At 45.3% G+C, this 11,889-nt stretch overlaps 1 protein-coding gene across 1 annotated transcript; it reads left to right on the plus strand.

Moving 5' to 3' along the window:
- Nucleotides 1-1,007: 1,007 nt before the first annotated feature.
- Nucleotides 1,008-8,359, plus strand: HSPA2 (heat shock protein family A (Hsp70) member 2). The gene is made up of 2 exons (XM_072115858.1): nt 1,008-2,520; nt 5,329-8,359. The coding sequence occupies exons 1-2, from the start codon at nt 1,099-1,101 to the stop codon at nt 5,818-5,820; spliced, it is 1,914 nt and encodes a 637-aa protein (XP_071971959.1). The 5' UTR covers nt 1,008-1,098; the 3' UTR covers nt 5,821-8,359.
- Nucleotides 8,360-11,889: the final 3,530 nt, after the last annotated feature.

The raw sequence follows: 11,889 nt of genomic DNA on the forward strand, positions 1-11,889 counted from the left end.
GTGTAACAGATAATTGCCCACATTTATTAAATTGTTTGCGCCAGTTTTCTGACTTTGCACTGAAAAGAACATCAAAACTACTTGTACATGTATTTATAAAGTGGAGAGGTTGTGGAACGGCACCGTGTGATTGTCGGGGGAGGTCTTCAGAGAGGGTCCGACATGACCCACCAGATGCAATCAAAGAAGGAGGATGAAGCAGCACTCCAGGAGTAATGAAAAAAGTGAATATGTATTCCACCATAGATGAGACGTTTCGTCTTATCTATAAAAGCATTCTCAAGCATGTTTATACAGCTTTGTGTCGCGGCCGCAGTGTGTCCGACAAGACAAGAAAAATGAGCAGAGAATAATATTTTCATGAGATGAGTCAAGTTTAGAGGCTACACGGGGAGATTCAGTTCAGACCTCTCTATCAAATAATAAATCTAATAAATATATTAGATGTATAATATATATAACAGATTAATGGAGAACCTGCCTGGTTTTGATGAATCTGACTCACGGTGCACATAGTACAGACGGCAGGAGCTCTGATAACTCCGGGCCGATGTGTGTTATCATGAGCTCCGCCTGATGCATCTCCTCACATTCCTGCCATACTTCTCTGAAATGCACAAATTCTCCTCGGAACCAAATAAGGCCGCGCGCCGTCCAGATGCCGGGAGACGTCTGGCAACAGCAGCCAAATGTCAAACACAACAGACCAGGCGTGCGCCACGCCCTCCCGGGGAAAGTACACGTGCTCAGTCACATGGCCACCGTGCCTACTCGTTTATTGGCTAACTTCTCCAGAAGCTCCGCCTTCCGAAGGAAAACGTGCCAAATGTTGACGTTTCCAAGGGAATCGCTGTTGACATTGCGCCAGCATCCCTCCTCCGCCCTCACAAGGAGTGTGATTGGTCAGTGAAAGTATAGCTGTAATCCAATCAGACTGCGATCCCCTTGGATACTGCATTGTGATTGGTCTCCGGACTTAGAGCTCGCCAATGAAAGTAGAGGGCGGGAGAGTATAAAAACTAGCGCAGGAGGGAACGCTTCGCAGATGCTTGACATCTCCTTGTGTGTGAAGCTGGAAAATCCGCGCAGTTTGTTAGCATGGCCGTTCCGGCAGTGGGCATTGACCTGGGCACCACATACTCCTGCGTGGGAGTCTTTCAGCTCGGCAAGGTGGAGATTATCGCAAACGACCAGGGCAACCGCACCACCCCCAGCTATGTGGCGTTCACAGACACCGAGAGGCTGATAGGCGACGCGGCTAAGAATCAAGTGGCGATGAACCCGACCAATACAATCTTCGATGCTAAGCGATTGATCGGCCGACGATTTGACGATGCCACGGTGCAATCCGATATGAAGCACTGGCCGTTCACAGTGGTGAGCGAGGGGGGGAAACCCAAGGTGCAGGTGGAGTACAAGGGGGAGACGAAGACGTTCTTCCCGGAGGAGATCTCGTCCATGGTGCTGATCAAGATGCGGGAGGTGGCCGAGGCTTACCTGGGGAAGAAGGTGCCCAATGCCGTCATCACGGTGCCCGCTTACTTCAACGACTCGCAGCGGCAAGCGACCAAGGACGCGGGCACCATCGCGGGCATTAACGTGCTGCGCATCATCAACGAGCCCACGGCGGCCGCCATCGCCTACGGCCTGGACAAGAAGGGCGGCGGCGAGAAGAACGTGCTCATCTTCGACCTGGGCGGCGGCACCTTCGACGTGTCGGTGCTCACCATAGACGACGGCATCTTCGAGGTGAAGTCCACGGCCGGGGACACGCACCTGGGCGGCGAGGACTTCGATAACCGCATGGTCAATCACTTCGTGGACGAGTTCAAGCGCAAGAACAAGCGCGACATCAGCGGCAACAAGCGGGCGCTGCGGCGGCTGAGGACGGCGTGCGAGCGGGCCAAGCGCACCCTGTCCTCCAGCACCCAGGCCAGCATCGAGATCGACTCCCTGTACGAGGGCACCGACTTCTACACGTCCATCACCCGCGCCCGCTTCGAGGAGCTCAATGCCGACCTGTTCCGCGGCACCCTGGAGCCCGTGGAGAAGGCGCTGCGCGACGCCAAGCTGGACAAGGCGCAGGTGCGGGAGATCGTGCTGGTCGGCGGCTCCACCCGCATCCCCAAGATCCAGAAGATGCTGCAGGACTTCTTCAACGGCAAAGAGCTCAACAAGAGCATCAACCCGGACGAGGCGGTGGCGTACGGTGCGGCCGTGCAGGCGGCCATCCTCAGCGGCGACAAGTCCGACAACGTGCAGGACCTGCTGCTGCTGGACGTCACCCCGCTGTCCCTGGGCATCGAGACCGCCGGAGGGGTGATGACCGCCCTCATCAAGAGGAACACCACCATCCCCACCAAGCAGACCCAGACCTTCACCACCTACTCCGACAACCAGGCCAGCGTGCTAGTGCAGGTCTACGAGGGCGAGAGGTCCATGACCAAGGACAACAACCTGCTGGGCAAGTTCGACCTGACTGGCATCCCCCCTGCACCCAGAGGAGTGCCCCAGATCGAGGTGGGCATGTATAGTGGTGTATAGCACAGGTCCTGGCCATAGGGGGCACTGCCAGTCTATAGGACAGGGTGAGAGTATACACAGCAGAGTACTGGGAGGGCTGTATAGCACTATGTTTCTACATGCTTTGTTTTATTTAGTTTTCTTTACAGTACAGTATTCTTATTTTATTACTTAAAGGTAACTTCTAACCACATTTTTTCCCATTGGGCTCCTCAGGTAGGGTATAAAATGTACTTTCTAGAATTCCCTATATGAAAAGTAATTATTATTATTATTTTTTTTTTTAAGTGCATGTAAAAATGAGCAGAGAATAATATTTTCATGAGATGAGTCAAGTTTAGAGCTTACCAGGGAAGATTCAGTTCAGACCTCTATCTTTGGTTCAGTAGTAGCTAGAGACATGTCGGAGTCATATTAAAGAGAGTAGTGATTGTTCAACGGAAGACTGTATTCTTGTTGAGATGAGTCACTTTTAGAGGCTGCATGGGGAGTGTCAGTTCAGATGAAGTTCCGTTCTATAGTATGTAAAAACATGGTTTTGGTGAGCTATAGAACAAAAGATAAAGATGTCTGAACTGAATCTCACCTTGTAGGCTTTAAACTTGACTCATCTCAGGAAAATATGACTAGTTTCTGCTCATTTTCAAATGACTTTGGAGAATTTTTTTAATATATACATATAGGTAAGCTGGTGGGATGTCAAAAAAAAGAGAACATATCAAACCCTACCTGAGAGGTCTGGTAGTATAATCTGGTGACTGAGACAAACACAGGATAATAAAATAATGGGTGTGAGTAAGATGAATACTACATTCTAGTACAGAATACAGTAAAAGGTGCAAAAACAAAGCTGCTGTGTATTTGTAGCAGAATGGTTTGCTGGCACATGCCATACCGTAGTCCCCTCTGCTACATTCTGAGAGACTTCTAGTGTACGAGTAAAAGGAACATGAGAGTGGTGTCATATAGAAGTATTATAGTGATGACAGCAGATCCCTGCCCTGGAGCTGTGCATGTACTAGATGTGCTGCACTTGGGAAAAAATATTTATAAAACATCTTTAACTTTACGCCCTGTTTTCAACTTGCAATAACCCGTCAGGTATTGAGTTAAGCGCCCCCCCCACCCCCCACACACGTTTAGTCATTTATTTAAAGGGGCGGTGTGTAAATGGTCCAGATACAAGTAATTCGTCCATCAGGATCTGTGTCACGTTTTGGATGTTACTGGTTCCTGTCACATAACAGAATTATGGCAGAGCTCCATGTGGTGCCATTCCCTCTGCCAATCACATGGTTGATCTCCTGTCAGCCCTGGCCACTAAAGTTCCCTGAGAAAGGGGCAGGGATGGAGGGAGAGTAACCTGAAAATGGGTATGGTGGATGTGGGCTGACACTAGAGGGCCAGGGAGGGGTCAGGACATAGGAAAAGTACAAGCTGCTGCCCCTTTAATGAATGTAAAAAAGCAAGTTATTACTTTCATACTCCTAAGAACTTTTACAATTGTTGTATATGACCAGAAAGCCTGTAAGAGAGAGAAGTGAGAGCAGCCACACTCCAGACATCAGAGAAAAGTTGAGGTGAAGCAACATTGCACAACCCCTTTGTCTAGCAGAAAACCTGGATAGGAGATGATGGTTTAAAGGCAATGTCCAAATATTCATTTTCCACAAACAGATCCATGTGTCATTGGAGTGTGAGGTGCGCTCATTGAAATACATGGGGCAAGGCAATTCATCTCAGAGGGCCAACAACAATGGTCTTGTGCATGTAGCCTGAAGGTTGACGCGCTGAAGATGAGGCGTTGCTCACCGCACCCGTCTCCATAGGGAATAGCACGGCTGTAGACAGGGAGAGAGATTGAGCATGCTGTATCTTTTCCCTGTGAATGGTGCGGTGCATGCCGATGCCGTCTATGAAGATGTACATCATGCCGACGTCCCCAAAACGGCTGTCTGAGGCCTTAGTGAGAGCAACTGTTTGATTTCTTCTTCTCTCTCCCTCAAATCTGGTCTCCTAAAAGGTCATGAGCTCTCATTTTAGCTTGCGAGTTGTGATCAATCTATTGTTAAAGGGGTATTCTCATTTCAGCAGATTAGTGTTATTGTTTGTAAAATGAAAAGTTATGTATTTTTCAAATATACTTTCTGTATCGATTCCCCACAGTTGTCTAGATCTCTGCTTGCTGTCCTATAGGAAGCGTCAATGTTTTCTTCCAGTGGACAGAAATCTGACCATGGTCACACAGATGCACGGTTAGTTACAGCATAGAGTAATCAGAGCCGTGCACCTGTGTGACTATGGACAGATTTACATCGACTGGAAATAAACAATGAAGGTTTCTATAGAAGGGCAGCAAGCAGAGATTTATAATCCTGATAGGAATTGATACAGAAAGTATATTGGAAAGTTGTATAACTTTTAATTTTACAAACAATAGCATATCCCTTTAAGGTGCTAAATCTTCAGCCATGTCTTTGGCATCGCTGCAGTCGCCTGATCCTGCAGTCTGTGGTGCAGGTAGAAGCAGGTTACAGGAATGGGAGGGGGGTAGGAATGTTGGGTCGTATGTGTATTTGTAGTTATTGAAAAAATAATTACAAAAACCAACTAAAAAGGATTTGATAAAAAAAAGAAGCAGTTTGCAGGGGCTGCTATCGTCTCATACGGGAGATTAACAAGGCTTGTACTAGGATGACAGAAATTTTAATATTTAAATTCAGAAAAAGGTTAATTTTCTATAAAAAAAAAGTAATTGTGACATCTTTTCATTGTGTTTTTTTTTTTTTTTTTCATTTGGTTCAGGTGACCTTTGACATTGATGCTAATGGCATACTGAATGTGACTGCTGCCGATAAGAGCACTGGTAAAGAGAGCAAAATAACCATCACCAACGACAAAGGGCGGCTGAGTAAGGACGACATTGATCGGATGGTGAACGATGCTGAGAAGTATAAGGAGGAAGATGAAGCTAACAGAGAGCGGGTATCGGCCAAGAACGGGCTGGAGTCCTACACCTACCAGATCAAGCAGACGGCTGAAGACGAGAAGCTGAAGGGAAAGCTAAGTGACCAAGACAAAGAGAAGATCCTGGCCAAATGCAAAGAGGTCATTGACTGGTTGGAGAAGAATCAGATGGCCGAAAAGGAAGAATTTGAGCACAAGCAGAAAGAGTTGGAGAAACTGTGGAACCCAATCATGAGCAAAGTCTACCAGGGTGGTGCTGGCAACCCTGGCGCTGCAGGAGGAGGCGCTGGCTGTGCTGCTGGAGGCCCCACCATAGAAGAAGTAGATTAGATTTTACTAAGTGGGGGGGGTTATAGGTCACTGTTAGCTTTAGACAATTATCAGTATATTGTTATCTTTTACTTTAAGGGCTTCTTCAAGGTTCTTCTTCTTACATATAGCACTTACCTGGAACGTAAAGCACTTAAAGGAAATCACCACCTTTCTGGAAGTTACCCCCGTACCAGTGTCACATTAGTGTCAATGGTCCTAATGCCCTAGGCTTTATAAATACTGTATTAGTATGCAAGGATCAGCTTTAATATGTTCACATATAACTAATGTACTGGGTGTCAAAACATTGGCACCGGTAAAAGTTTTGTACAAGCCTGCGTAGATCTGGGAATTTAAAGGAAATGTCCAAAAAGGTGGAGATTTCCTTCAATTCTTGTTGACTTTTTTATTATTGAAGTCATCCTTAATGCTCAGGGTAGTGAGACTGGTTTTAGACATCACATGTACATGGGAAATTATATTATAATAGTGATGACATAATTGGTTCATTTTTTTGAAACGTATAGTTTTGTCTTCCGAAAGTTCTAATGGTATCTTGGGAAAAGGAACAAAATATAATTTGGCGGCTTCATTCATCTATAATACAGCTGATTACACTGAACCCGTATTATGGCCAGAAGACTAGGACTGCTGAGGGAATGCTACAGAGACATAATGATTTATAAAGATCCTTTAATTATTTCTGTCCATTTTACTATTTCTAGAAAATTGCCAATTTAATCTGTATGCTAATTTGGCACTTGGTGCACTCAGGATGTGCACCAGGAGTATTGCCATCTTTGCCGGGACCATCCGATGAGCAGGAGATTTCCTACACTGGAAGAAGAGGAAAGTAATTCTAGTGGAAGCAACAGTTCTCCAGGTGGTTCACCAACTTCCTCCTTGTCATACAAATTAAACTGGGAATATTCTGGAAACTACATAATAATAGTACTGGTATGACTTTATGTAGCGCCACTGCAGTGCATTACAAATCATAGGGGACATATACAAACAAAATAAGATTAATAACATTATCATATAGAAACAATAGGAGTGAGAGACCAGTTCACAAATATGATGGTCATAAATAAAGGGATGTTGGGAATCACAGTGCACTTCTTTATAACATTCTGCCAGCAGTTAATAACACTTGGTGGATCAGTGTTTGATTCCTTAAAGGAAACCTGCCATTTGTTTTTATGCATTGTGAACCAAACATACCTTGAGAATGCTGTAGCTACACGGATGCAGAAATATCTTGTATAATCCCAGAACAGCGTGGTTTTGCTCCAAAAACAATGATTAAATTCAGGACCTTGGGAAAGCTGGGTGCAGGCTGGCTGCCGCACATAAAGTAGCTGCCTGAACTGTCTAGACAGGACTTATCAACCTGAGCTGGAGGATTCATACACATCAGCTAGGGCAGTGATGGGCAACCTTTTGAGCTAGGTGTGGGAAAATTCGCCAAAAAAACGAGCATAACTCGGGTGCTGTGTCACCTTTAGGAATAACCTAATTTTGTAATAACATGTCCAGCAGCGGCCTCCCCTTATTAACAACATGTCCAGCAGCGCCCTCCCCTTATTAATAACATGTCCAGCAGCGGCCTCCCTTTACTACTAAAATACCCCTAGCGGCCTCCCTTTACTACTAAATTACCCCTAGCGGCCTCCCTTTACTACTAAATTACCCCTAGCGCCCTCCCTTTAAATATAATATAATAATAAACTTACATACTTACCCAGTGATGTCTTCTTCCCTGTAGCTTTACTGCAGGCGCCTCGGCTCCTCCAGGTTGCACCGCGCGCCTCGGGTCACGTGACTGACGGGACCTGATGTCAGGTCGCCTCAGTCACGTGACGAGCAGCGCGCATTGCAGCCTGGAGGAGTTGCAGAAGGTGGGCGGACCAACGCGGCGCCGGACAGGTAAGCAGGGGGCAGAAGGACGGGGGCGGGACATTACCACAGGGGCAGCACATTACACAGGGACATTAACACAGGGGGAGCACGTTACACAGGGACATTAACACAGGGGGAGCACATTGCACAGGGACAGAAACACAAGGACGGGGGCGGGACATTAACATAGGGGTACACATTACACTGGGGCAGCACATTACACAGGGAGGGGGGCGGGCGCTGGGCGGCCGCGTGTCAGCAAAAATGACTACGCGTGTCAGTGCTGACACGCGTGTCATAGGTTCGCCATCACTGAGCTAGGGGATGGTACAGTGATTGATTACTTCTGCCTGTCACGTTCAACACACTGATGATGTATTCTCGGCTTATGCTGAGCAGGAAAAGGCTGAAGCAGTGCATAATTAGGGAAGAGGAGAAGTGACTCATTATCGCTGATTAAACAAGATATGTTTCAGCATCAATGTAGCTACACCATACAGCATATGTCTGGTTCATAATGTATGAAAGCAAATGGTAGATTTCCTTTAAATCTATGTTATTGTTTTAAACAAGCAATATCTGATCCTTAGTTCTGTTTTCCTAGAGGAAACCTGTCACACACTTTAAAGGAAACCTACCACTTGTAGTGGCAGGTTTCTGATGGAAATACCGGGCACCAGCTCAGGGTGAGCTGGTGCCGGAGCTTATTTTCGTTAGTGTTTTAAACCGCGGTACCGCGGTTTAAAACACTTTTTAAACTTTATAGCCGGCGCAGGCAGGTACGCGCTCGGCGCTTACCATGCGCGCGGCTACATAGGAAGTGAATGAGAGCCGCGCGCATGGTAAGCGCCGAGCGCGTACCTGCCTGCGCCGGCTATAAAGTTTAAAAAGTGTTTTAAACCGCGGTACCGCGGTTTAAAACACTAACGAAAATAAGCTCCGGCACCAGCTCACCCTGAGCTGGTGCCCGGTATTTCCATCAGAAACCTGCCACTACAAGTGGTAGGTTTCCTTTAAACCCACTAAAGTATCAGCACCCTCAAAGTGTGATATATCCTTTCTAGAATTTCCTCTTTTACATGAAACATGGTCTGTTTAGCTATAAATTAGTAGCCTCTAAAGTCATTCTAAAATGAGCAGAATACTCATCTTTTGGCAGAGATGAGTCATGCTCATAGGCAGGAGGGACAGGACACTTATATCTTGGGTTCTATAGCAGCTAGAACCAGTGTTCTGATATTGCATTAAAACATATAATTTTGTCTTGAAATCACACCAGGTTTGTGGTTCTGTGAGCTGCAGACAGAGAACCAATTCCATACTGTGGGCGGATGTATAATAGCCTAGCACATTATGCACGTATATATGATGTAAACCCCACCCACCGCTTCATATATGTATGGCAGCCTGCTGTCTGGTGTAGAATTGTGTTATAACCTTCACCAGAACCGGCATCGGTTATCACTAACCCACTCTGCTGTCTGGCACGGCCCCCTCCATATACACTTGTAGGTGCAAAATGAAGTGTGATTATTTCATGGCTTTAACACCAGAAAACAAACCTTGATAAATGTCTTTAACTCCGTTCTGTACCGCTTGGAACAACAGGCCTGGTATGATTTGAAAGATGAGATCAGCACAACTAGAGGTGTAAGGTGTACAGTTCAATGTTTAAGGTCGCCTAACACTTTGTCAGGAAGGTGCAAGACATCATAATCCCTTCACATACAGTGCAGATAGAGTTATAAGCATTTCAGTTCAGGCATTACTAGTAGGTGAAGATAATATGAAGTTCTACTTGAGCTCTTCGTTCATTTTCACAGAATACAGAAGATACGATCATTTTCAGGAAGCACCTCTCTAGATCTAACATTAACTTGACTTAGTTGTGTTATTGCAATGACTACATACCAATAGATTAGATACATCATCTGGATGGTAAAGAAGTCCGGTGCTTTCTGCCAACCTATTTAATGCTACTTCCATGACCCAGTGATCATGAGAATTGTAGTTGTCCATCTGTCACCTCTGCCATGCCAGAACCATTGGTAAGGACTAATAAATGAAAATAACAATTCCTGTTAGACTTTCCTCTAATATGTGAATTCTTATAGCTTTATTCTTTACGCAGAGGATAGTAAGTGCCTTGGTGTAAAATGTTTTACAGGGAGCTTTCTATAGGGTCTTGTAACTGAACATGTATTGCGTTCTTATTCATATGTTCAATTGTTTCCTCTTATGGTAATAAATATTTTTTCAGCATATTTGCGTTTTCTTGAATTGCGTTAGGGGAACGGCTGCAGTTGCTAGAGTCAGGGAACTCCTATAAATTTTGGGTCATGCCTGAGTTTTTTGTAATGTGACAAATACAATAATAGGAACATGTTACCAGCTATGAAGAAAGGGTCATACTGATGAGAAACTATAAATATTGGACTACAGTTTTTCCAGTGACCGTAGAAGAACCTCGTCTTTTTCAGGGACCCAGCTACACAGTGATCATTTTTTTTTCTACTATCCTGTGGAAAGGAGGGGCGAGGTTTAAATATTAAGCCCCGCCCTTAACCTGTACTTAAAGGGGAATTCCCATTTAATTGTGTTATTGTTGTATGATGAAGTTATACAAATTTCCAATATACTTTCTGAATCAATTAATCCCAGTTTTCTAGATCTCTGCTTGTTCATTCTATGAAAAGCTTCAATGTTAACTTCCAGTGGACAGAAATCTGACCATGGTCACATAGGTGCACGGCTCGTTAGTATCACAGAGAGTAATCAGATGTGTGATATATCGAGCCATGCACCTGTGTGACCATGGTTAGATTTCTATCCACTAGAAGTAAACAGAAGCTTTCTATATAGGGACAGCAAGCAGAGATCTAGAAAACAACTAGTAATTGAAAATAACATTAATTTTCCGAAATGGGAATATCACTTTAACCCCACTTCTTTATATTTCAACAAAGTCTAATACCTTCCCCTTGGCGGATCACATCTTTATAATGAACCCCCCCCCTCCCTCCCTATTTAATTCCCTATTCTGGTGACACTCTCAACTTATAATAATAATTCCTTTATTTATATAGTGCACACAGATTATGCAGCGTTGTACAGAGATTACCACATCAGTCCCTGTCCCCATGGGGCTCACAGTATGTTTTAGGGTGTGGGAGGAAGCTGGAGGACCCCAAGCAAACACGGAGAGAACACACAAACTCTTTGCAGATGTTAACTTGGATGGGACTTGAACCCAGGTCCCCAGTGCTGCAAGGCTGTAATGCTAACCACTAAGCCACCGTGCTGCCCTATTGTGCCTTTCATTAGATTCACCCAATATATAATGCCCCCTGTCTGTATCCCCCTAGTACATGCCCCTCTAGCCTTTCCCCGCTCCCAAAAAGAAGCAGTCATCTCTGTGGTAGCTCTGGAAAGACCGTCGCTATATGACTACATAATCCTGCATGTCTACATCATTACATAGTGCATAGCTAGAGGGGAGTGGGCAAAGGTGTAACATGTCCCAGTCTTGGGTCTGTGGTTGGGGAATGCATTTTATATGAATCCCATCCACACACTGCAAATAATAATGCTGAATTATCATCTTATCATCATATCCTTCCAAATCAGACATTCAGTCTAAAGTGCTGAATAGTGTCTTGCTAACAATAAGACAGAAGGTAAATAAGTAGAAAGTGCGCAGCAAACTCACAGAGATGAGTGGAACTGAACTAAACTAGCACCCCTGGACAATTACAGCCATATCAAGTATGATTTTGAATTTGAATATCATGAATTTGCCGTATTGGCAACACAGCCCCCAATTCAGCAATACGTTTGGGTTGTGCAGGGTGCACCCAGACCTGGACTTTCGTTTGGGTCCGTTTATCTCTACTCATAGTCAAAACTGCTGGAATATAAACACTATAATAGACATTTACAAACAAAATAATATATTACATAATAATGTGCAACATCCCCCACCGGGGCCTAGCCTTTTCTCGGGGCCTGGAGTCAGCCGGGGCCCGCAGTACCTGAGTGGCTGGCGATTGCGGCCTAGGCACGCTAGTGTCACGGTGCTTGGTATGGGGGAACCGGGGGGCTGTCCTACAGCCTGGCAGGTCTCCAGCAGGGTGGTGTTGGTAAGAAATGATGAGGGAGAGGCTGCTATAGCGGATCTCCCTGGGG

Source organism: Engystomops pustulosus, chromosome 7 (assembly GCF_040894005.1).
Source record: "Engystomops pustulosus chromosome 7, aEngPut4.maternal, whole genome shotgun sequence".
Classification (NCBI taxonomy): domain Eukaryota; kingdom Metazoa; phylum Chordata; class Amphibia; order Anura; family Leptodactylidae; genus Engystomops; species Engystomops pustulosus.

What these genes read in the sequence shown, in the direction of transcription:
- HSPA2 (XM_072115858.1), top strand. Translation starts at nt 1,099, where the DNA reads ATGGCCGTTCCGGCAGTGGGCATTGACCTGGGCACCACATACTCCTGC. An exon ending in GAGGAGTGCCCCAGATCGAG is followed by an intron (nt 2,521 to 5,328) that starts GTGGGCATGTAT and finishes CATTTGGTTCAG; the next exon opens with GTGACCTTTGACATTGATGC.